The sequence below is a fragment of the Oncorhynchus kisutch genome, unplaced genomic scaffold, assembly GCF_002021735.2.
Source record: "Oncorhynchus kisutch isolate 150728-3 unplaced genomic scaffold, Okis_V2 Okis06b-Okis10b_hom, whole genome shotgun sequence".
NCBI lineage: Eukaryota > Metazoa > Chordata > Actinopteri > Salmoniformes > Salmonidae > Oncorhynchus > Oncorhynchus kisutch.
The window spans coordinates 140,930-167,001 of NW_022261983.1; the positions used below are offsets into that span (position 1 = coordinate 140,930).

General features: G+C 43.6%; 2 protein-coding genes across 7 annotated transcripts in view; one reads left to right on the forward strand and one right to left on the reverse strand.

The window, feature by feature from the left end:
* The window catches only part of LOC109893603 (general transcription factor IIF subunit 1-like), a 28,260-nt gene extending 4,779 nt beyond the window's left edge, over nucleotides 1–23,481 (reverse strand). The window contains exons 1-14 of one of the 5 annotated variants that reach the window (XM_031814044.1): nucleotides 23,295–23,480; nucleotides 22,941–23,017; nucleotides 21,607–21,653; nucleotides 21,362–21,434; nucleotides 19,903–20,096; nucleotides 19,528–19,698; nucleotides 19,163–19,371; nucleotides 17,211–17,364; nucleotides 14,978–15,036; nucleotides 14,779–14,904; nucleotides 13,451–13,524; nucleotides 12,809–12,950; nucleotides 12,453–12,606; nucleotides 12,000–12,250 (exon numbers count right to left, since the gene is read on the reverse strand). In XM_031814044.1, coding sequence (XP_031669904.1) covers nucleotides 12,046–12,250; nucleotides 12,453–12,606; nucleotides 12,809–12,950; nucleotides 13,451–13,524; nucleotides 14,779–14,904; nucleotides 14,978–15,036; nucleotides 17,211–17,364; nucleotides 19,163–19,371; nucleotides 19,528–19,698; nucleotides 19,903–20,096; nucleotides 21,362–21,434; nucleotides 21,607–21,653; nucleotides 22,941–22,952 — 1,620 coding nt within the window. In that variant the 5' untranslated portion in view covers nucleotides 22,953–23,017; nucleotides 23,295–23,480 and the 3' untranslated portion in view covers nucleotides 12,000–12,045. Of the gene's footprint in view, nucleotides 1–11,505; nucleotides 12,251–12,452; nucleotides 12,607–12,808; nucleotides 12,951–13,450; nucleotides 13,525–14,778; nucleotides 14,905–14,977; nucleotides 15,037–17,210; nucleotides 17,365–19,162; nucleotides 19,372–19,527; nucleotides 19,699–19,902; nucleotides 20,097–21,361; nucleotides 21,435–21,606; nucleotides 21,654–22,940; nucleotides 23,018–23,294 lie in introns of those variants that run through there. The other 4 variants (XM_031814048.1, XM_031814045.1, XM_031814046.1 and 1 more) reach the window with 4 other exon arrangements.
* Nucleotides 1,834–11,282, forward strand: LOC109884830 (GDP-L-fucose synthase). 2 transcript variants are annotated; one of them, XM_031814049.1, is made up of 11 exons: nucleotides 1,834–1,981; nucleotides 3,434–3,594; nucleotides 4,031–4,157; nucleotides 5,016–5,144; nucleotides 5,445–5,518; nucleotides 7,317–7,450; nucleotides 8,321–8,385; nucleotides 8,545–8,611; nucleotides 8,788–8,867; nucleotides 9,187–9,286; nucleotides 9,521–11,282. In XM_031814049.1, exons 2-11 carry the CDS (start codon nucleotides 3,440–3,442, stop codon nucleotides 9,574–9,576), a joined length of 987 nt encoding a protein of 328 aa, XP_031669909.1. In that variant the 5' UTR covers nucleotides 1,834–1,981; nucleotides 3,434–3,439; the 3' UTR covers nucleotides 9,577–11,282. The 2 variants fall into 2 exon arrangements, with proteins under 2 accessions (XP_031669909.1, XP_031669910.1); XM_031814050.1 differs by having other exon boundaries at nucleotides 1,843–1,981; nucleotides 4,043–4,157.
* Nucleotides 23,482–26,072: the final 2,591 nt, after the last annotated feature.

A 26,072-nucleotide genomic window follows, 5' to 3' on the forward strand; every position in this document is an offset into this window, starting at 1 on the left:
CAATATGACCCAATAGACACTGTATATTTGATAGGCAATGACTTGAAAAACTACAAACCTCAGATTTCCCACTTCCTGGTTGGATTTTTTCTCAGTTGTGTTATACTGACAGACATCATTCAAACAGTTTTAGAACCTTCAGAGTGGTTTCTATCCAAATCTACTAATAATATGCATATATTAGCAACTGGGCCTGAGTAGCAGGCAGTTTACTCTGGGCACCTTATTCATCCAAGCTACTCAATACTGCCCCCAGCCATAACAAGTTTAAATAAAACAATTTAAAAAGTAAAGAAATGGGCAGGGCTTAGGCTTAAGAAGGGGGGAACAATGCTGAATAGGTGTAAACAAAGAAGAGCTGTCCAGTAGGTGTACCAAAACTTTCAAGGGCCACTTTCTCAAAAGTGGGGTTAGAAGTTTATCAACTTTCAAAGCAAAGTTACTTTCCCATTATTCCACAACTGCAGTGTTTGATATACCATTTTGTATCTCTGAGTCTCTACTTTTATCCAATGTAAAAAAACACAATATTTCAAATTTTGCAAAATAAGACCAAATAGAGGTGTTTGGTCACATGCTGCTGCTTCTCTGTTTATTATCTATCCTGATTGTTTTTACCCTTACCTACATGTAAATATTGCCTCAATTACTTCAACTTCCTCATACCACAAGTATTGTGTTACTATTAATTGTTTTATTTAGAAAATTGTTTATACTCTGAATTGTTGGGAAAGGGCTCAAAAGTAAGCATTTAACGGTAAAGTCTACACCTGTTGTATTCGGTGCATGTGACTAATTCCTTTTTTATTTGACTTGAAATGCGTTAAAATGTAGCCAATTATATGCCTGTTTTCTTAATTGCATCTCAATTTCCAACAGAAGTTATATAAAATGTTTTTTTTTTCACCAAACCTATCTTAACAGTTATTAACAGGCTATTCCTGGTATTTTCTAATTGTGGTACGTGAGTGATAGTTCAGATAAAAGTAGGATAGTCATCCCAACCGTGAAGCAGGGGGGTGGCAGCATCATGTTGTGGGGGTGCTTTGCTGCAGGAGGGACTGGTGCACTTCACAAAATAGATGGCATCATGAGGACAGAAAATTATGTGGATATCCTTAAGCAACATCTCAAGACATCAGTCAGGAAGTTAAAGCTTGGTCGCAAATGGGTCTTTGAAATGGACAATGACCCCAAGCATACTTCCAAAGTTGTGGCAAAATGGCTTAATAAGGACAATAAAGTCAAGGTTTTGGAGTGGCCATGGCAAAGCGCTGACATCAATCCTATAGAGAATGTGTGGGCAGAACTGAAAAAGCGTGTGCGAGCAAGAAGGCCTACAATCCTGACTCAGTTACACCAGCTCTGTCAGGAGGAATGGGCCAAAATTCCCCCAACTTATTGTGGGCAGCTTGTGGAAGACTACCCAAAATGTTTGACCAAAGTTAAACAATTTATAGGCAATGCTACCAATACTAATTGGGTGTATGTGCATTTCTGACCCATTGGGAATGTGATGAATGAAAGAAATGCTGAAATAAATAATTCTCTCTAATATTTTTCTGATATTTCACATTCTTAAAATAAAGTGGTGATCCTGAGTGACCTAAGACAGGGAATTTTTGACTAGGATTAAATGTCAGGAATAGTGAAAACGGAGTTTAAATGTATTTTGCAAAGGTATATGTTAACTTCCGACTTCAACTGTATCTTAACAGTTCTGGTATTTTCTTAATGTGTTGTGGTACTGCGAGAAACTGCGATAGTCACCTGTAAGGCTACTACTCTCCCTTGTTCTCTAAGTGTTGCTCACAGGTAGCCTATAAGTGCGACTCTACCTTGCGCCTGCGGCTTACCCGTTGATAGGTTAGTGTGCAAGACAAAAGAGAGCCTATGCCTCATTTATGTACTTGAGCGTTCAGAAATAGGATCTAATACCGACTTTATCCGAGGAGGAAAATTCTAACGAATAATTTTACAGGTTTGAATTCATACATTAACTTTGTGTATTGATAAGATACATACAAAATAACACGAGAGTCTTGCCGAGTTAAAAATGTGACTGATTATAATTCCAAATATCTCACGTAAACTATACGGATGAATATGTTTTGCCTATAAATGTTTGTCCTTTAAGTCCTATGTAGATGACTTTTGGTTGAATGGGTGGGTGCGTTTGACTTCAACATAGACATTTTCTTTCGACTAACTTCGTATATGCTACTTTTAGCCTACTCTGTTTGTGTTGCTAAAATAATGTCAGTGTTGTAGCCTATATGATCATCTGATGTTGTAATATACTGTTTGTAATATAGGCCTAATGAGACCAACCGATATTTCGATTAAACACATATTGTTAATTTTAAAATTAAATACTGTGTCTGTCGGTATTGGCGTAAGCTATTTGTCCTTTTGCTAAAAATGTACACTACTATAATGCAATTCACTCCCATTTTGGACTCTTGGGCTTCATATTTAAAATGGCAAATTGAATTTATTTCAAAATAAAAAAGTTAATAAATGTATATAGAAATAAATACAATGAAGTAGCCTCCATGATTAAACAACTTGCGTTTGATGTATAGCATGTTATTAATTCCTTATTAGCCTAAATGTATAACTATTCTTAGTTTTGTATTCTCGTCATTTTTTCGCTTTGAGTTTTTTTATTTGAATTCAAAATAGCCCACATAGACTACCGATTAATATTTGCAATTATTTCCCTAAAATGTTTGTCCTATAAGGCCTATTTATAGGCTAGGCTACATTGTATTTAACATATCAGTAGACATTTTCTTTCGACAGACCTCATATACTTTTAGGCTACTATTTGGTTTGCTTTGCTAAAATAATGTCGGTGGTGTAGCCTGTATGACAATCTGATATTGTAATATAAGCTTCTGTTTTGTAATATAGCCTAACTCTTATTTCCCATTCTTTTAAACTAAATTGTTATATTTAAAAATGAAATATATGTCGATATTGGCGTAGGCTGTTTGTTTATCCTTTTGATAGGCTAAAATTAACATTGTCATTATACCATTCACTCCCCCTTTGGCTTAATAATTCATATGCCAAATTGAATTTATTTCAAAAGACAAAAGTCAATAAATGTAGATAGGAAATAAATACAATAAAGTAGCCTCCATGATTAAACAAATGTGGCTACAATGAAATTGTAATTGAAACGAAAAGTGTGTTAATACCTTTCAACTTGCGTTTGATGTTGTATAGCATATATTTGATTAATTCCTTACTGGCCTAAATGTAAAAAATAATAATAATTATCATTATTATTACGTTTTAAAGTAGGCTATAAATAGGGCCATGATCATACTGTCATTCATATCAGCCTACTTTGTTTTAGGCTTCAGCGTAATAACAGTATGTGAATATCACAACTGAAAAATTAAAGTTTGCATTCTTTAATCAGTGAGAGATGGATTCGCAGACGAAGGCTGAGCCGATGCGCGTGCTCGTCACGGGCGGATCTGGATTGGTCGGGAAGGCCATCGAGCACGTGGTGAAACAGGAAGGCGGCTGTCTCAAGGGCGAGCAGTGGACCTTCCTGTCCTCCAAGGAGGCCAACCTCGTGTAAGTTATGTCACATTAACTTCATATTCTCAGCAGAGCTGGTCTGAGGCTTGGTCGATGCAGATAAAAATGGCCTAGCCTATGTACAAGAGATGCCATATTCTTCATGCCCGAGAAACACCTACATAACATATTTCTATAGGTAAAGTATGTCATGTTGCACTGTATGAAATCCTGTTATGACCCTTTTACATCTGGGGCTGGTTTTGTGGTTCCAACAGGAACAAAATAAGTTCACTGGTGGAAAAAAATATTATATTCTCTGCTATTCTATTATTTTCTAATCTATTCTATAGATATGTAGATTGATGCATAGATACAGTATATATTTAGAGTTTCTATATAGTTCCTGCTGGAACCACATTAAATGTTTAGCTAATTACATTCGTGATTGATGTGTTTCCATTAAATGGGATGGTGATGATGATGATAACAGTTGTTCTGCCAGAGATCTACAACAGACAAGAGCAGTGTTTGAGAAGTATCGGCCCACCCATGTCATCCACCTGGCTGCCAAGGTGGGAGGACTCTATCTTCACATGAAGGAGAACCTACACTTTCTGGTGAGCTTACCTAACTACCCAGTTTGTTTTAATACCTAGGCTATACGTTTCTGTCCCAAACTACATTTGTTCAATCAGGGATGTGTCCAGAAATTCGAAACGGGCATTTCTAACTCACTGGCCCATTTCTTTGCCTGGCACCCCAATTGTTAACCAAATAATGATATTTGTGTACAAAACCCCCAGTTTAGACAGGCTGATGGGCTGAAGGTGGAACCAGCCCATCTGATATTTTGCCTGAACTACCTAAAGGCCAGTCCGTGAAATGGTTTGTCTTATCTAGCTACTGGTTGAATGCACCGACTGGAAGCAGCTCTGGAAAATATCTTCTGCTGAATGACCTGATTATAAATGTCCATGTTCGACCTGGCCGTGCAACTACTTAGGCTTAAATTCAATTGAACTTGTCAAAGTGAAGTTTACACAGTGACTTTGTTGGCAAATGTATTCATCTTAATTCCAAAAGGGTATTAATCCATCTGTTTATTTAAAAAAAAAAATATTTAACCTTTATTTAACTAGGCAAGTTAGTTAAGAACAAATGTGTATTTACAATGATGAGCTACAGCGTAATAACAGTATGTGAATATCACAACTGAAAAAATAAAAGTTAGCATTCTTTGAGAGTGAGTGAGAGTGAGAGATGGTTTTGCAGACGAAGGCTGAGCGGATGCGCGTGCTCGTCACGGGCGGGGTGTTAGTGAGCAGTGTTTACAGGAGAGATTCTTATCACTGTCTCCAAATGCATTCTTTTAATTTATTTGTGTAAAAACAAGTTATTGTGTAAAAACAAGTTATTGTGTAAGAGTCGCAATACAGGTTTTATTGAATTGAGACCACAGTGTTTTGCCTTCACAGAGGGACAACCTTCGCATCAATGACAACGTGCTGCAGACGTCTCACGAAAGGGGCGTCACCAAGGTGGTGTCCTGTCTGTCCAGCTGCATCTTTCCTGACAAGACCACATACCCTATTGATGAGAGCATGGTAAGTTGAACAACCAGTAAGACCAAATCATTGAGATTATGTTGTGTTTAACCTTAATACTAAAATACTATGGGGGCATCAAATGGCACCCTATTCCCTATATAGTACATTCTTTTTAACCAGAGACCTAATGACCCTGGTCATAGGTAGGAGTCAAGAGTTTAGGGTGCCATTTGGGACCGAGTATGTGCCCAGTGACAGTAGAACTACTCTATGTTTGGGGGATCTCTGGCCCTCCAAACTGGGATTTTTAATAAAAGATGGTGTATGATCACTCATGCTTTCTTCCCCTTCCCACAGATCCACAATGGGCCTCCACATGACTCAAACTTTGGCTACTCACATGCCAAAAGAATGATTGATATTCAGAACAGGTGAGCTGGTGACTAATCTGTTACCTGTGCAGGTACATTAGCACACATTTGAAAGACCCACTCCAGCCTCCCTTGCACCTCATTTATCACCTGATGAACTTAACAAAAGATGCATTTCAGTAGCTGGTGCAGGTCCCTCATTACATGGCACAGCCCAGCTAGCACATAATGTTCTGAGAACCATATGTTTCTTATGTGGGAATTTCAGTACTTTAGCATAACATTTCCTACAGGTTCCTCATGGTTCTATTTAAAGTTATGCTCTCAGAAAGTTAAGAAACAACGTTCTTCTGTGGGAATTTCAGCATAATGTTTCCTACAGGTTTCTTCATGGTTCTATTTAAAGTAATGTTCTCAAATTGTTCAGAGAACATTAAAGAACGTTCTTGTCACGTTTTATCAAGGTGGGTGGAATCAGGTGCAGAGAGCAGGTTTCAGTGATTCGAACAGTTTATTCTCCGGCGCACAAAAAACACGGTCAACCCAACACACAGGGTGAATAATCCAACACAGGATCAAAATAGACCGGAGAATAAAACACAAGTGCTACACCAAATGACACGAATACAAAAACAATCCCGCACAAAACAAGGGCGGGACAACCTACTACATATAAGGACGTTAATTAAACTAAAATACACACAGGTGAAACTAATAAGACAAAACCAACAGACAAACGAAAAAGGGATCGGTAGTGGCTAGTAGGACGGTGACGACGACCGCCGAGCACCGCCCGAACAGGCAGGAGAGCCAACTTCGGCAGAAGTCGTGACAGTTCTTCTGTAGGAATTTCAGCATAATGTTTCCTACAGGTTTCTTCATGGTTATATTTAAAGCAATGTTCTCAAATTCCTACATTAAGAACAATGTTCTTATGTGGGAATTTTAGTACTTCAGCGTAACGTTTCCTACAGGTTTCATGAGAAACTCAAACGAGAATCTGACAAAGAAAGAAGCAGGAACAGAGAGAGAAATAGAGACCTAATCAGAGGGAAAAAGGGAACAGGTGGGAAAAGGGTGAACGAGGTAGTTAGAGGAGATGAGGAACAGCTGGAGGAGGAGAGAAAGAGAAGGTAGCCTGATACGACCAGCAGAGGGAGACAGAGTGAAGAGAAAGAACAGGAACAAGACATAATATGACAAGACATGACAGTTTGCCATGATTAATGCCTAAGCAATTTAATTTCCATGTGTCCCATCTGTGCTTGGTGTTCAAAACAGTTAACCTAAGCTAGCAGTGTTATTAAAAGTCTTACTGAAACATGTTCTCAGAATATTATTTAATTACATTCAAATAACCTATCATTTCATTATCAGAACATTAATAAAACCTCCCAGGAAAACTTTCAGGGAATCATTGTAAAACGTTCTCAGAACTTCCTGCAACCAAAAAATGAATGTTCTCAGAATGTAAAAAAAAAGAGGTCAGTTTCACTGGTCAGGAAACTTAGGCTTTTGTTCCCAGAACCAATGAGAAACCAAAAACATATGTTCCCACAACTTCCAAGGAACCTCTATTGCTCTGCTATTGTTCTGGGAAGCAAGAGGGAAGGCCGATGACATCGGTATGCATCCATCAGACTAACCCCTTGAATTGCCAACTCCTTGAATTTCGCCATTTGTGTCAACAAAAAATTCTCTCAAAAAAAAAAATTCTACCCCTAAGGGTTTGTACCTTGTATTGTATGTGTACTGAGAATTTTGTTAAAAAAATAGCTGGAGTGGGTCATTAATGTTCTAACCACAACATGATTGTGTGTGTGTGTGTGTGTGTGTGTGTGGACTTGATTGACAACAGGGGATACTTTGCGCAGCATGGGCGTCGCTACACCGCCGTAATCCCGACTAACGTGTATGGTCCCTATGACAACTTCAACTTTGAAAATGGTCACGTGCTCTCAGCGCTCATGCATAAGACATATGCTGCTAAAAGTAAGTAACACTCACAATACTACGCACGCACGCACACACACACACACACACACACACACACACACACACACACACACACACACACACACACACACACACACACACACACACACACACACACACACACACAGAGAGAGGACACACAGAGGACACCTACAGCAGCGGATGTCACAGGAAGACCAAAAAGATCATCAAGTACATCAACCACCCAAGCCACTGCCTGTTCACCCCGTTATCATCCAGAAGGCGAGGTCAGTACAGGTGCATCAAAGCTGGGACCGAGAGACTGAAAAACAGCTTCTATCTCAAGGCCATTAGACTGTTAAACAGCCATCACTAACATAGAGAGGCTGTTGCCTACATACAGACTCAAATCACTGGCCACTTTAATAAATGGATTTGATCAAAGTATCACTAGTCACTTTAAATAACACCACTTTAATGATGTCTAAATATCCTACATTACTCATCTCATATGTATATACTGTATTCTATACCATCTACTGCATCTTGCCTATGCCGCACTGCCATCGCTCATCCATATTATTTATATGTACATATTCTTATTCATCCCTTTACATTTCTGTGTATAAGGAAGTTGTTGTGAATTTGTTTGCTTTATCTTGGCCAGGTTGCAGTTGTAAATGAGAACTTGTTCTCAACTAGCCTTCCTGGTTAAATAAAGGTGAAAGAAAAAAGAAAAAAACGTACTGCACTGTCAGCAATAGAAGCACAAGCATTTTGCTACACTCGCATTAACATCTGCTAACCATGTGTATGTGACCAATACAATTTCATTTGATTTGACGTACACACACACACAGACAGACAGATACAAACACATACTCCGTTCTACTCTCCTTCTAACAGAGGAGGGAACCCCACTACAGGTGTGGGGCTCCGGAACACCCAGGAGACAATTCATCTACTCTCTGGTATGTTTAGTGAATTACTCTGTGTGTGTGTGTGTGTGCGTGCGTGCGTGCGTGTGTGTGTGTGTGTGTGTGTGTGTGTGTGTGTGTGTGTGTGTGTGTGTGTGTGTGTGTGTCAGATATGTGCGTGTGTACATTCAATCTGTGTGTGTGTTTTCTCAGGATGTAGCACGTCTGTTCCTCTGGGTGCTGCGGGAGTATGATGAGATTGACCCCCTCATTCTCTCTGGTGAGTCCAACATGGTGTGTGTGTGTGTGTGTGTGTGTGTGTGTGTGTGTGTGTGTGTGTGTGTGTGTGTGTGTGTGTGTGTGTGTGTGTGTGTGTGTGTGTGTGTGTGTGTGTGTGTGTGTGTGTGTGTACCATATGTAACTGGACCAAGCTCCTTTGTCACTTGTTTCTCACAGTGGGGGAGGAGGAGGAGCTCCCCATCAAGGACGCCGTACAGATGATTGCAGATGCCCTGGACTTCAAAGGTCAAATAGTTGTATCCTTCCACAGGCTGTGTACGCCTGATAGGAATTGCTCCTCGGCACAGATCTAGGATCAGCGTATCTTCCCCAATTCCTTACCTTAACCATTATACAAATTTGACCTTAGATCAGTGTCTAGAACCAATCTAATGGAATCCTTAGTACAACACCAGCAACCATATCTAAAGGTTCATTACACCTGTGGGACTGAAAGACGTACAGATGTAGTACATTAAATGCCCACTCGGACTGGCTATCCCCCATATCCGTTGCACTGTAACTATGTCATCTCCCTGTGCTTTGCCTTCTGTGGCCCTTGACCTATGACATCAGTTTGATACCAGCAAGTCAGACGGTCAGATGAAGAAGACGGCCAGCAACGCCAAGCTGCGACGCTACCTCCCTGACTTCACCTTCACGCCGCTCTCTGAAGGTCAGAGATCCAAATATTGAGGGTTGTATTTCCTGTCCAGAAAACAACTCATTATTGTAGTTGGATTTAGTTGCCTTGTAAATAACACAGACCCATTACAGCATGATATTTGATACCTATCTGGTTATTGGTCGTTTTATGATTATGATGAAAGTAACGTTCACAGTGATTAAACCACTCTTCCAAAATGCACAGTATCCATAGATGACTGACTGTGTCTCTCCTCCCCTACAGGTATCAAGAAGACCTGTGATTGGTTCGTGAACAATTACGACATAGCCCGAACATGAAGACCAATGAAGGTCGAGACATGAATATTGTTTAATGAAAAAGATCAGGGCTACATCCCAATACTACTACTGTGCCTTCCAAGTCTTGTGTCCTTGTCTTCATACCAACTGATTAGTGAAAGTTCTGGATAGGTTTCACCATCTGGCCGGTTAAGTTCTGTCAGATCAGTGGGCATGAAGTAAAGGCACACAGGACTCACAATTTCTGCACTCACAATACCCCACCTTGTTGTTCTCCCCAGAACTGTCTGGCAACCATTTTGGATCCTTTCTCCTCTATTTGCACCGTTGATGTCAGGGATTGACATTAAGGTTTGAAAGGCTCTTGCCCATTGGACAGCAGTTTTTTTTGTTGGTTGCCTGATGATTACTGTCACTTGACAGAACATTTTCAAGTAATTTTTTACAAGCAAAATGGTCACAGGGATACTTTGGGATTTTGGCAATGAGGCCCATTATCTACTTCCCCAGAGGCTGTTGAACTCCTGGATACCATTTTTATGTCTCTTTGTCCAGTATGAAGGAACTTAGAGGTCATTTTGTGAGCCAATGCTAACTAGTGTTAGCACAATGACTGGAAGTCTATGGGTATCTGCTAGCATGCTATGAAGTAGAAAAATCAGTTTGAATGCGTAACTTTTGCAGCGCATGAGACCCTTCTACAATCTGGTTGTAAGCATACCGGCTCTGGGAGACTAAGATTTAGACGCACAGCTCACAATCGAGAGCAACAGGATATAGTATTGTCTGGCGCTCTGCTCACCCTGACCAATAGTTATACTTCCTGTGTAGCAGGACCAAAAAAATTTAAGTGTAGCCCCTATGTTAGGCTACTGAAATTCAGTTTTGAAAAATCCCCTGCCTAATGGGGCAACCACAGAGCAGGTTCAACTTGTCTGGATGGCATAAATTGTCCGTCTTTCCCTTAAACAATGGGGAGGAACCAGAAAAATCCCCTGGGGAAACCTCAGAGCAGGTTCAACTTGCTTGACTGCTCAGTTCATTTGCTCCAAGCAATAGGGGCAACCCTTAAGGTCAATCCCTGATTATGTCCTCCATTACATGTCCTTCCCTGATGGTGTCTGAACTGGTCCAGCCACCTGATCCCCTACAGTATGACTACCAGTTACTATGAGCAATACTGCAGCCGTGTTTACACTCAAATACATCACATTATTTTCATTTTAATATCTAACATATATAGTTGAAGTGTATGATCTATTAGTGATTGAAAATTGACAAAAATATGGACTTTTTCTTGATGTAAGAATGAGGTGTCAGTCATTGAGAGTGATGCTGAATTACATGTTTTCTCACTACAAAACAACAAGTATAAGCCTACAGTAAAGTAGCCTGGATCTAAACATTGGAGCCAACTGTTTCTCATCATTCACTGGCCTCGGTCCACACTGCAGATCATAATACTGGTTTGTGTTAAAAGATTGTGATTTATCTGGGATGAACATATCAGAAACTAATATAAAGTCAACTTCCTGAAGAATCTTGAGAATTAGGACATCACTGTCGCTCCACCTCACTGTAAAAAAATTTCATCAATACATTGTAGAAACAGGACAGGAAGAAGCAGGTTTTTAGGGGTCAAACGACAGTTTCAAATGTCAACAAAGTTTGACGATAACACTGAGGAAGCCAAGATCATTTGGGATCTGCCAGTAATCGCTCCATTAATAAACAGTCAGATGTGCCATCAGTATATTTGACTCTACTCTTATCCAAGTAAGTATATACACAACAGTTGCTGCAAAGTAGATTTCCAATGAATCCACTGGATAGCACAGTAGACCTCTGGCAGAACCTCAAAGAATATTAGTGTGTCTTCATTGAAAAGCCTTAAGATGTATGACATCATTGTCCAGTGTTCTGCTTCTAATTATGTAAACCAACCAGAAACATGACAAGGAGACCAGCCACGGCAACAGCAGGGTTTTTATTACAAATGAAAATAAACAAAAAAGACAATTCTAAAATGAGAAATAGAGGCCTGGGGAGATACGGCAAATCGTACAAAATAACCCACACTTGTCTTGTTGAATCCAGTGGGTTGTGGTGGGAGATGAGTCAGCAGGGAAGATCTACACGGAATGTTTTCGTTGATACCTTCACATCTGCGTAATTCATTGATAAACCTACATCTTGTAAGAGTAAGTTGTTTAACCTGAAAGGACTGCCACAGGTACAGTTGACTTCAAACCATTTCTAGAGACAGACATTGAGGCTAGTTTACACACCGCATCTCAAATCAGTTGCGTAACACTTTTCTTTCTACCTTATTCCACTCTCTTCCAAGGACCCTGTTCTATCCTTCTCCTCCTTACGCTGATCAATCAATGAGGACGTTGCTCTCATCCTCTTCCTCTCCTATTCATCTCCTCCTCCCTCCCTAGGTCGTGTTCATTAGGCACCAAAGGGACTGAAAGAGGAACTTGCCCTAATGAACACGAGCCCGGTTTACTCTGTGAGGTAGAAGTGCATCTTGTCGTTGACGTTCTTCCTCTCGGGGTTGAGGCGTTTGAGGATCTGGGCCAGGACGTTGACCGTCTGCTCGCTGCTCAGGCCAGTCCTCTTGGTCTGGAACTTCTTCAGCAGGTCCTTGGTGGTCATGGGCTTCCGGATCAGGTAGCGACGCACCGCCTCCTCCGTCAGCTGAACATCACTGTGGAGAGGCAGGATGGAGAGTGGGACAAAACACCAGGGAGAGGGTGTGTGGTGGAAGGGGGGAGAGAATAAGAAGAAAGGCCGTGCGTGTGGGAGAGGACAGAGAAAAGAGGGAGAGAGACAGAACGAGAGTGTGTGTGAGCTAGAGAGGGTAAGGGTGAGAAAAGTGAACAAACAGGAGAGATTGAAGAGGAATATACCTGGAACTGGGGGTTGATTTGCCTGAGGGGGGCTGTGGCGTGCTCTTCCCTGAGGGGGCAGGACTCTGGGTGGTGACAGCCGTACTGCTGGACTCCATCTTCAGCCTCTTGGCAGCTGGAGACTCAGAGCTACCACCCACCACCTGTCTCTTACCTGTGAGGGGAGGGAGCAGGGTGACGGACGTTAAAGAAGAGTTAGCATGCAGTGCTGAGGTCACACAAAGCCTTAAGGTACCACATACAAAATAAGACTTTCAGATCCTGTGAAAATGTCAATATAAATGAAAACATTACAAATATAACATCTATTTCCCACCTGTGAATATGTGTGTGAGTGCATGCGTGTGTTTTTGTACCTTGCTCCAGTTTGCTAGCGGCGGCTCGGAGTGTGTTGGAGGTGGAGGCGGAGTCTATGGACGGTGTTCCAGGGCGACTGCCAGTCCTGGAGCTGCCTCCAGAGCCACGCCCACCACCGCGCTTAGGAGGAGTACGCTTCTTCTGGGGGGGTAGTGAGGAAATGGGGAACGTTAAGAGTGGTAGTCAAGAGCATTGTCCACGAGAGCCACTCTCAACCTCTCAGGACCCAGACCAAGAAAGACCCAGTGTTTGCAGACCATTATCACACCAACACCAGTTGAAATGTGGAATACCAAGATAGAGAGTCAGACCAACACCAACCACATCAAAGGGTTAAAAAGGCCTGTTTTTGGGCCCACACTGCTGCCACACTAGGGAAGCAAGATACCCTGGAAATTGTGTATTGTGTCACCCCTTTTGTGCCACATAGAAACTACAAAATATGGTATCAGGTTCATCAACTACCAGAGTCTTGTTCAAGACTTTTAGAAAAGCCCCAGATCTTGGGCACCGCAACCCAGATCAAGAACACGATATCAAAACTCCATCTCTGCAAGAAAGACAGGGAAATGGGGTTGACATTGAACAGTGGCACTACAAAAGGGACCACACACAAACTTAACACTCTCACACACACACACCACCATGAAGAGAGCGGAGGCTGCCTCTCCATCGATGTCGCTGTCCTCCGAAGTGTCCGACTCACCGCTGCTGTCTGAAACACACACACAACATTATCACATCATAGCCCCCTTCAACAAAAACACACAACATTATCACATCACAGCCCCCTTCAACAAAAACACACAACATTATCACATCATAGCCCCCTTAAAAAAAAACACAACATTATCACATCATAGCCCCCTTCAACAAAAACACACAACATTGTCACATCACAGCCCCCTTCAACAAAAACACACAACATTATCACATCATAGCCCCCTTAAAAAAAAACACAACATTATCACATCATAGCCCCCTTCAACAAAAACACACAACATTATCACATCACAGCCCCCTTCAACAAAAACACACAACATTATCACATCACAGCCCCCTTCAACAAAAACACACAACATTATCACATCACAGCCCCCTTCAAAAAAACACAACATTATCACATCATAGCCCCCTTCAACAAAAACACACAACATTATCACATCATAGCCCCCTTCAGCAAAAACACACAACATTATCACATCACAGCCCCCTTCAACAAAAACACACAACATTGTCACATCACAGCCCCCTTCAACAAAAACACACAACATTATCACATCATAGCCCCCTTCAACAAAAACACACAACATTATCACATCATAGCCCCCTTCAACAAAAACACACAACTTTATCACATCACAGCCCCCTTCAACAAAAACACACAACCTTGTCACATCACAGCCCCCTTCAACAAAAACACACAACCTTGTCACATCACAGCCCCCTTCAACAAAAACACACAACATTATCACATCACAGCCCCCTTCAAAAAAACACAACATTATAACATCATAGCCCCCTTCAACAAAAACACACAACATTATCACATCATAGCCCCCTTCAGCAAAAACACACAACATTATCACATCACAGCCCCCTTCAACAAAAACACACAACATTGTCACATCACAGCCCCCTTCAACAAAAACACACAACATTGTCACATCACAGCCCCCTTCAACAAAAACACACAACATTATCACATCATAGCCCGCTTCAACAAAAACACACAACATTGTCACATCATAGCCCCCTTCAACAAAAACACACAACATTGTCACATCATAGCCCCCTTCAACAAAAACACACAACATTATCACATCATAGCCCCCTTCAACAAAAACACACAACATTATCACATCATAGCCCCCTTCAACAAAAACACAGTATATTTCTGTGGGTTCAAGTCTTGCCACTTCCCTGTGATACCTGATCAGTAAAGATTCTAAAGAAGAAAAACTGCTACCTCTCTTCTTCTTCGTCTGGACTGGGGTCTTCTTCCCTTCCTCTTCCTCCTCTTCCTCTTTCCCCTCTTCCTCGTTCTGTTTCTCCTCCTCGCTCTCTTCCTCACTCTCCGATGCCTCGTCGATTCCTGTGAACAGAGTTAAAGTTCTTAGAATTCACACACATGAACACGTATTGTTTCCATGGGGGTGCCCTCTGACCTTTGGGAACGGCCTCTTTATTGGACTTGGCCTTCTCTTCGCCGACCTCTTCCTCTGAACTGCAGGAACAAGGGAGTAAGGAGCGAGAGAGCGAGGAAGGGATGAAAGAGAAACAGATGTGAGAAAATAAATGAGGTTGCAGGAAGTGTGTGTATGGCTCTACAAGTGTCTCTGGTGTGTGACCATACAGCTGTCAATAGAAGTACAGTGCATTCTGAAAGTATTCAGACCCTTCACTCAGTCCTTTGTTGAAGCACCTTTGGCAGCGATTACAGCCTCAAGTCTTCTTGGGTCTGATGCTACAACACTTGTATTTGAGGAGTTTCCCATTCTTCTCTGCAGATCCTCTCAAGCTCTGTCAGGTTAGATGCGGAGAGTCGCTTCACAGCTATTTGCAGGTCTCTCCAGAGATGTTCGATCAGGTTCACGTCCGGGCTCTGGCTGGGCCACTCAAGGACATTCAGAGACTTGTCCTGAAGCCACTCCTGCATTGTCTTCGCTGTGTGCTTAGGGTCGTTGTCCTGTTGGAAGTTGGACCGTCGCACCAGTGAGGTCCTGAGTGCTCTGGAGCAGGTTTTCATCAAGGATCTCTCTGTGCTCAGGTCCTCTTTCCCTCGATACAGACTAGTCTCCCAGTCTCTGCCGCTGAAAAACATCCCCCACCGCATGCTGCTGCCACCACCATGCTTCACCGTAGGGATGATGCCAGGTTTCCTCCAGATGTGACGCTTGGCATTTAAAGAGTTCAATTTTGGTTTCACCAGACCAGAGAATATTGTTTATCATGGTCTGGGATTCCTTTAGGTGCCTTTTAGCAAACTCCACAGAGGAACTCAAAAGCTCTTTCAGAGTGACCATCGAGTTCGTAGTCAACTCCCTGACCTAGGTCCGCTCAGTTTGGCAGGGCGTCCAGCTCTAGGAAGAGTCTTGGTGGTTCCAAACTTCTTCCATTTAAGAATGATGGAGGTCACTGTGTTCTTAGGAACATTCAATGCTGCATAAATGTTCTTGGGAAACAGTTTTGGTACCCTTCCCCAGATCTATGCCTCCACACAATCCTCTACGGACAATTCCTTCAACCTCATGGCTTAGTTTTTGCTCTGACATGCACTGTGAGACCTTATATAGACAGGTGTGTGCCTTTCCAAATCATGTCCAATCAATTGAATTTCCCTCAGGTGGCCTCCAATCAAGTTGTAGAAACACCTCAAGGATGAACATCTCTGGAGACCTGAAAACGTCTGTGAAGCAACGCTCCCCATCCAACCTGAGCTTGAGAGGCCCCTGAGTGGCACACCGGTCTAAGGCACTGCATCTGTATGCTAGACACATTACTACAGACCCTGATTCGATTCCAGGCTGTATCACAACCGGCCATGATTGGGAGTCCCATAGGGCGGCGCACAATTGGCTCAGCGTCGTCCGGGTTTGGCCGGAGTAGGCCTTCATTGTAAATAAGAATTTTTTCTTAACTGACTGGCCTGGTTTTAAATAAAAGGTTAAAAGAATGATAAATGGAAACAGGATGCACCTGAGCTCAATTTAGAATTTCATAGCAAAGGGTCTGAATACTAAGTATTTCAGTTTTCATATTTAATAATTTTGCAAACATTTCTTTAAAAACCTTTATAGGGTTATAGGGTATTGTCTGTAGACTGTTAAGGATTTTAGAAATGTATTTAATCAATTTTAGAATAAGGCTGTAACATAACAAAATGTGGGAAAAGTCAAAGGGTCGGATGCACTGTATGTGTCTGTGTGTATCTGTATGTTTATCTGCGAGTCTGTGTGTGTATCTGTGAGACTGTGTGTGTATCTGTGAGACTGTGTGTATGTGTCTGTGTGTATCTGTATGTTTATCTGCGAGTCTGTGTGTGTGTGTGTATCTGTGAGTCTGTGTGTGTATCTGTGAGACTGTGTGTGTGTGTGTGTGTGTGTGTGTATCTGTGAGACTGTGTGTGTGTGTGTGTATCTGTGAGACTGTGTGTGTATCTGTGAGACTGTGTGTGTATCTGTGAGACTGTGTGTGTATCTGTGAGACTGTGTGTGTGTGTCTGTGTGTATCTGTATGTTTATCTGCGAGTCTGTGTGTGTGTGTGTGTATCTGTGAGTCTGTGTGTGTGTGTGTGTATCTGTGAGTCTGTGTGTGTATCTGTGAGACTGTGTGTGTGTGTGTGTGTGTGTGTATCTGTATGTTTATCTTTGAGTCTGTGTGTCTGTGTGTGTGTGTCACCTGCTCTCATCTGACATGTAGTCGACTTCCAGGCCCTCAAAATCTCCATCGTCACTGTCCTCATTAGCCTCGCTGTCACTGCCCCTCTTCTTCTTCTTCTTCTTCCCCTTCCCCTTCACATCCCCCTCTTTCTTCTTGGGCTTGCTGTCTCCATCTGAGAGGAAGAGGGGGAGAGAAAAGAGAGGGAACGTAAAGAGAGATGCACCTTCTAACAATTCAACAGTTGAACATGTAAAATGTACTTATTTGTTGGACATTGAGATGCGTCTTCAGCTAACAGACACGTGGTTCATACACACTGTATACTAGTGATGAGCACCGACATGGATTATCCACGTTGATATCGGTTGCATTTTTTCCTGTTAAATATCGATATCATATCGCAATATATCAGAAACACTTTGCTGTAGCCTACATGTTGTTTACCCAAATTATAATGTAAAATATTAATATTAAAAAATGTGTTCATTTCTTGTGTGTGTGTATCTCTGTGAAGTCCAGACAACTAAGGGGTCTGTGGTGATTTTCACCATTTGTTTGGATTCCTCACGTCTTAATCATTGTTAAGAAGAAGTTTGGTCCATATCGGATGTTGGGAACTATATTTATTGAATATTATATAAATCCTATCAATTTAAATGGCCAATTTGGGTGCAATCAACAAGCTTTCAATTTGAGTTCTAATTGTCTTTCAGAAAAATAACGTTCAATGCTAATCTGATGTGCTTCTAACTGCAGATACCATTTCAGATCAATCTGATTGGTGGGTGTCCAAAACCTTTCTTGTGCTTTTTGAGGTTGAATGACTCCCATGCCCCTTTCTACTCTGCTTTCATTCTCATCATTACTGGGCTCTCCCTCCCTCCCTCCCTCCCTCCCTCCCTCCCTCCCTCCCTCCCTCTCACCTCCCTTTCATCCTTCTCTCCTCCCTCCCTCCATCCTTCTCTCCTCCCTCCATCCATCCTCCCTCCATCCTTCTCTCCTCCCTCCATCCATCCTCCCTCCCTCCATCCTTCTCTCCTCCCTCCCTCCCTCCATTCATCCTCCCTCCATCCTTCTCTCCTCCCTCCATCCATCCTCCCTCCCTCCCTCCCTCCCTCCCTCCCTCCCTCCCTCCCTCCATCCCTCTCACCTCCCTTTCATCCTTCTCTCCTCCCTCCCTCCATCCTTCTCTCCTCCCTCCATCCATCCTCCCTCCATCCTTCTCTCCTCCCTCCATCCATCCTCCCTCCCTCCATCCATCCTTCTCTCCTCCCTCCCTCCCTCCATTCATCCTCCCTCCATCCATTCATCCTCCCTCCCATCCTCTCTTCCATCCTTCTCTCCTCCCTCCCTCCCTCCCTCCCTCCCTCCCTCCCTCCCTCCCTCCCTCCATCCATCCTCCCTCCCTCCATCCCTCCCTCCCATCCTCGCTCCCTCCCTCCCTCCCATCCTCTCTTCCATCCTTCTCTCCACAGAAGCTGCTGTCACTTTCCTCTACTCCATCTCAGTTGATCTTTCTGCGACTCCTCACATCCCATCTCCTCGCCTCGTTCTCAACTGTATTGGAGAAGGTCAAGACGAGAGGATGCAACGAATCGAGGAAAGATGAATCGGAAAAAAGCCCAAACCTTCTCGCACGCCACTTTTGCTCGTCACTCCTTAGCTCTCCTCTCTCCTCACCTTCGTCCATCTCTTCTCACCTTCTCCTTCACTGCTGTCTCTCTCATCACTGCTCAGCTCTCTTTTCTCCTCACCTTCTCCTCCACTGCTGTCGCTCTCATCACTGCTCAGCTCTCTGCTCTCCTCACCTTCTCCTCCACTGCTGTCTCTCTCATCACTGCTCAGCTCTCTTCTCTCCTCACCTTCTCCTCCACTGCTGTCGCTCTCATCACTGCTCAGCTCTCTTCTCTCCTCACCTTCTCCTCCACTGCTGTCTCTCTCATCACTGCTCAGCTCTCTTCTCTCCTCACCTTCTCCTCCGCTGCTGTCGCTCTCATCACTGCTCAGCTCCAGGTCATCCTCCAGGTCATGGATGCGCAGGTCCCCTCCTCTTCCTCCCTTCTTCTTTTTCTTCTTCCCCCCCTTCTCGCCTTCCTCGTCGTCATCGTCCGGCCCTCTCTCCTGCTCCCGCAGGCGCCTCTGGAGCATGATGCTGAAGTGGTTCACCACCTTGTTCCTCCTGAGAGGGGGGGGGGGGGGGGAGTATGTGTGTACCCCACTACGTTCCCCCACATCTACCCCCTAGTGTTTTTACCTGGGCGGTGAATTTGCACCCCCTATCTTTATTCTTTCCCTCAGTATTTCCCCTTCTCCTGTCTCTCTCCCCTTTCCTCACCTGCCCCACTCCTCCTCTGCCTCCTCGGCGGTCAGCGTGCGGTGTTTGGCCTGGGGCACGAAGTTGTACCAACCGTTGACGGGGAAGGCCTCAAAGGCCCCGTCGGGACACTGGGTAAAGATGTAGTAGGAAGCATTCTCTGTTATGCCCCCTTTCTTCGTACCCTTGAACCTGAAACAGAGAGAAACATGTTGATATAAAAGGATAGTTCAGGCTATATGGGAGTTCCTCCTTGCCCTCGGATCGACAGAAAGACAAAGGATGGCTTGGTAAGTATTTGTGAGAGAACAAGAGCTAAGTAAAGGTAAGCTCAAGGCCTGTGTGTAGCCTACCTCCTCCCTGCTTTGCCATTGTGTGTGTGTTTGTCTGCCTCACCTCTTCCCTGCCTTGCCGTTGACCTTGAGGATCCAGGGTTGGTCCTCCACCTTGAACTCCCTGGTGACGATTCCAAACTTCTTCCTGCGTGACTCCTCCCTCTGCTTCTTCCCAAACTCACTGCCTGCCGCCCCCTCCTCAGTCTCCTCCACACCATACATCCTCCTGTTACTCATGTCCCGCTCCATACGAGCCTGGGGGGAGGGGTAAAGGAGGGAGGAGAGAAGACAGAGCGTGAGACGGATGGGACAACGGGAGCGGAGTAGGGAGATGAAGTGTAGAAGGTAATATAAATAATAGAAGGAGAGGAGAGGAAGGTAGAGCGAGAGAGAGACGGGGAGGGAGAGCGAGAGAGAGACGGGGAGGTAGAGAGAGACGGGGAGGGGGGAGAGAGACGGGAGGGGGGAGAGAGACGGGAGGGGGGAGAGAGACGGGGAGAGAGAGAGAGAGACGGGGAGAGAGAGAGAGAGACGGGGAGAGAGAGAGAGAGACGGGGAGAGAGACGGGGAGGGAGAGAGAGAGAGACGGGAGGGAGGGAGAGAGAGAGAGACGGGAGGGAGGGAGAGAGAGAGAGACGGGAGGGAGGGAGAGAGAGAGACACGGGAGGGAGGGAGAGAGAGACACGGGAGGGAGGGAGAGAGAGAGACGGGAGGGAGGGAGCGAGAGAGAGACGGGAGGGAGGGAGAGAGAGACGGGGGGGTAGAGCGAGAGAGACGGGGGGGAGAGCGAGAGAGACGGGGGGGAGAGCGAGAGAGACGGGGGGGAGAGCGAGAGAGACGGGGAGGGAGGAGAGAGACGGGGAGGGAGGAGAGAGACGGGGAGGGAGGAGAGAGAGACGGGGAGGGAGGAGAGAGACAGGGGGGAGGGAGAGAGAGACGGGGAGGGAGGAGAGAGAGAGACGGGGAGGGAGGAGAGAGAGAGACGGGGAGGGAGAGAGAGAGACGGGGAGGGAGAGAGAGACGGGAGGGAGGAGAGAGAGAGACGGGGAGGGAGAGAGAGAGACGGGGAGGGAGAGAGAGAGACGGGGAGGGAGAGAGAGAGACGGGGAGGGAGAGAGAGAGAGAGACGGGGAGGGAGAGAGAGAGACGGGAAGGGGGGAGAGAGACGGGGAGGGAGGAGAGAGAGACGGGGAGGGAGGAGAGAGAGACGGGAATGGGGGAGAGAGACGGGGAGGGAGGAGAGAGAGACAGGAGGGAGAGAGAGAGACGGGGAGGGAGAGAGAGAGACGGGGAGGGAGAGAGAGACGGGGAGGGAGGGAGAGAGAGACGGGAGGGAGGGAGAGAGAGACGGGAGGGAGAGAGAGACGGGGAGGGAGGAAGAGACAGGGAGGGAGGAAGAGACAGGGAGGGAGAGAGAACAAAGGAGAGACAGACAGGGAGAGAGAATCATTGAGTGTTCTAGTAGCCTATTGAGGAAAGTTGTAATGAGAGGGAGTTTCCCAGAGAGTTGGCCTGCATACCTGGGTCCAGGAGGAGCAGTTTACTTTGTCCCCAGAGTTAAAGGCCATGATGCTGTACTTCTTACTGGTGTTCCTACACACACACACAGGTAAGTGGTGTAAGCTATATCATGATTCATGTAGATACCACATCATGTACAGTGCATTCGGAAAGTATTCAGACCTCTCGACTTTTTCCACATTTTGTTACATTACCCCCCCCCCCCCCCCCCCCCCAATGGCTGTATGCCTTGGATAGTACTTACTTGGGGACCCGGACTATGTACTCTGTAGAAGAGGAACTGCTGCCACCCTGTAAAAAAAAACACACAGTTTGCTACACTACATATACAAAAGTAAGTGGACACCCCTTCAAATTAGTGGATTCGGCTATTTCAGCCACACTCGTTGCTGGCAGGTGTATATAAATTGAGCACACAGACATGCAATCTCAATAGACAAACATTGGCAGTAGACTGCCCTTAGTGAGGAGCTCAGTGATTTTCAAATCCTTCAAAAGGATGCCACCTTTCCAACTAGTCAGTTCATTAAATGTCTGCCGTTAGAGCTGCCCCGGTCAACTCTTAACTGCTGTTATTGTGAAGTGGAAACATTTAGGAGCAACAACGGATCAGCCGCGCAGTGGTAGGCCACACAAGCTCACAGAACGGGACCGCCGAGTGCTGAAGCTCGTATAAATCGTCTGTCCTTGGTTGCAACACTCACTACCGAGTTCCAAACTGCTTCTGGAAGCAACGTAGTACAAGAACTGTTTGTCAGGAGCTTCATGTAATGGGTTTCCATGGCCGAGCAGCCGCACATAAGCCTAAGATCACAATGCCAAGCGTCGGCTAAAGTGATGTGAAGCTTGCCTCCATTGGACTCTGGAGCAGTTGGAAATGCGTTCTCTGGAGTGATGAATCATGTTTCACCATCTGGCAGTCTAAAAGACGAATCTGAGTTTGGCGGATGCCAGGAGAACACTACCTGCCCCAATGCATAGTGCAGACTGTAAAGTTTGGTGGAGGAGGAATAATGGTCCGGGGCTGTTTTTCATGTTCAGGCTCCTTAGTTTCGGTAAAGGAAATCTTAACGCTACAGCAGACATTGACATTCTAGACAATTCTGTGCTTCAAACTTTGTGGCAACAGTTTGGGGAACGCCCTTTCCTGTTTCTGCATGACAATGCCCCCGTGTACAAAGCAAGGTCCATACAGAAATAGTTTGCCGAGATCGGTGGAAGAACTTGACTGGCCTGCACAGAGCCCTGACCTCAACCCCAAGGAACACCTTTTGGATTAATTGGAATGACAACTGAGAGCTAGGCCTAAATGCCCAACATCAATGCCCGACCTCACTAATGTTTTTGTGGCTTAATTCAGAATGGAAGCAAATCCCTGCAGCAATGTTCCAACATCTAGTGGAAAGCTTTCCCAGAACAGTGGAGGCTGCTATAGCAGTAAAGGGGGGAGAATCTCCATATTAATGCCCAGCAAGCCTGACAATGAGATAAGCAAGCAACAGATGAAGCAAATGTGTTGAGCAATAGACTGATACCGTCATGTAGACCCTATAAGTAAACCATACACCCAAGACTTACCAATGACGCCATGGTCGACTGTATACAGAGGCAGTATGCCCCTATTCTTAGTCAAGCAGTCACCTGTAAGTGATCACCTGTTGAAGTATAACGACATCAGTTCATAGCAAGATAGAACACTATAGGACATGCTTAACTGACTTCGGTCTCAGCATATGCAGAAATTACTCATCATAAGGCAGTTGTTTGTGGTCATTTATGTACTAACGTTAGCTATAGAACCATAGATTTTGGATATGAAAGGCTTCGCCTCTTCCTCTGATAGAGCTAAGTTACTACTTACTGTACGTTAGTCTGTAGCTAGTTACCAGTAGGCTAAGACACTCAAGAAATATATTGACCCAGTCAACCTACCTCTTCAAAATGTGCGAAACAAAAATATGTTGCTTTATAGGTAATCAAACGTAAGTCATGGATAACATTTCATATTAGTATGTATCTAGCACTTAATATCTGGTAGCTAACGTTACTCATGCAGTCCTTAGTTAAATATTTGTCTTGGGTTAGTACTATCTGGTATCCTTTGGACGTCCCTACCCAACCTAACCATAAACCTTTTCCTTTATTTCGGTAGGGACGTACTAAGGATCTAAAATAGCACTAACACATGACAAGTCTTGCTGCTTTCCGCCAACCGTTCCGTCAAGAATAATGGTCGGCCGGAAAACAAATTCAAACAGCACTTAGTTCTTAGTAGATAGGTGCCATAGGCTCGTGCCGCGAAACCAAAGAATATCCTATTATTAAAACAACTGTCCATTGTTTCCAGTTATCTACGAAATATGACCTATAATTCATTACAATTCCTTCTAAAAAGTATAATTATTGCAGTTAGATGACATCATCCTCTGTGAGGAAATAGCAAGCATATTTTAAACATTGTTTGAGATAAAAGTTTGAGGTGTGATTTTTGAAGTGTTTTTTTTTCTCCAATTAATGCGTACGAGTATAACGGGTCAACATTATTTGCGTACAAGTTAACAGAAATTGACTTTTAAAAGTGAGATTTTCACAGTACAATTACTTTAAATCCTTGGTGACGATTAATGATTGAAAACATCTGGTTGACAACTGTTGAGAGACCATCTACAGTAGGCTGCTGTGATTCTACCCTGCTGCATATTTGCCAAGACTCGTTATTTACCAACAAATTATTTTTATTTATCAAACTGTATCGGGCAATATATACACATTTTCATTGATAAATTACAGTCATACTATATTTGTGCACTTGTGAAGGAGTGTTACAACTCTGGAAAACACACTCCGTTCACCTTTTATGGTACAAAAACACCCTCATTTGCTGTATGATTTGGAGATGTTGAAGATGCTATAAAAGTTTCTAAAAGATAATGCAATGGCAAATTAGATGACATTTATCTAAAGTAGTTGGTGTAATGTTTTTATCTTTTGCAGTGACCTTTTCTAACAAAAAATGCATGGCGCTTATAGCAAGTGCCAAACACTGGCAGCACATTTTGCAAGTTTGATTGTCTATTTGAACAATGCTACAGCAAACTTCTACGGAAAATACGAATTGTTGTACAATATTTCAACCTGGTCTCATAGACTAGACATAACATAGTAAAAAATCGGGGATACTCAATGAATATAATATGTTACGTTTGGTGTGGTGTGGTTACATAAGACAGAAGGTTACTTAAGGCAAAACTAAAGGGGGGTGGTTGGTTGGGGTGGATGGATGGATGGATGGGTGTATAACGCGATTGTCTAACAACCCAAAGGATGCGTGTTTGAATTAACGTGATTGTCTAACAACACAAAGGTTGCGTGTTTGAATTAACGTGATTGTCTAACAACACAAAGGTGCGTGTTCGAATCTCATCACAAACACCATTTGGCATTTTAGTTAATTAGCAACTTTGCAACTGCATACTACTTTTTTAGCAACTTTGCAACTATTTGCATGTTAGCTAACCCTTCCCCTTCCCCTAACCTTAACCCTTTAACCTAACCCTTAACCTTAACCCTAACCTTAACCCTTTAACCTAATCCTTAACCTTAACCCTAACCTTAACACTAACCTAAACCCCTAACCCATAGCCTAGCTAAAGTTAACCACCTAGCTAATATTAGCATTAGCCACCTAGCCATCTAGCTATCATTAGCCACAACAAATTGTAATTCGCAACATATCATACAAATTGTAGTTCGTAACATATCATACGAATTGTAATGAGTAAAATATGATGGACATCCACAAATTAATACCTACCATGCCAAACGTAACATATCATACTAATTTGAGCAGCCCGGATTATTTTGTTTATCAATAGATTATTGTGTTTCTATCTCCTCCCTTGGTATTGGCTCCACATTTAAATAGGCTATGATGTTGTGCTCCAATTGCACTGCAATTGGCCTACTGTAGCCTAAGCTGTCAAATATTTTAAATAGGCTACCTGTCTAGCTATTTATTTTCAAGGAAGTTTGGCTATTAAATGAGTGATGGATAAATGGTAGGCTAATATTTGTTGTGTCGTGGGAATAAGTCAGTCATGTCAGTAAAGGAGAGACGTCCTGCAATATGATTATGTAAGTCTTTACATTCAGTAAGTCTTTACATTCTGGAATGTTTAATTGAACAGAAACGGTGCTGTACTAAACGACCAGTTGAAAAACTATGTGGAGTTGGGTTGTGGATTGGGGAACGCAGCATGCCCAATGCCCTTTAAATAGGTCACTCCTTGTTTCAAGCCACACCTCGCCACACCCACCAAACGGGAGCAAAAGTACCTCAAAGCCTGTTCAATAACATACAAGAAAGAAAGTTTTGGGTAAATGTGTCGTTCAGTACAAACTGTTCCGCAATTTAGCAAACGTTCAAGTGAACTGAATGCACCTTAGGTTTAGAGTCTTTTTGTGTGCATGCACCTTTGATAAATGAGGCCCCTGGACTGGGAAATGCTCATCTAACTACATTTTTTTTGTTGCAATTATTGGAAATTCAGAATAAGGAAGGGAATACTATACTATTACAGAAATATCAAGAAGCAAATAAACAAAAACATTATAGACTAGTATACAAATGAAGACTCAGAGAATTGACATAAGTGGGCTTTACATAGAATCTTTGCTTTGGCCTCCCTCATCTCTCAAATGAACCGCCCT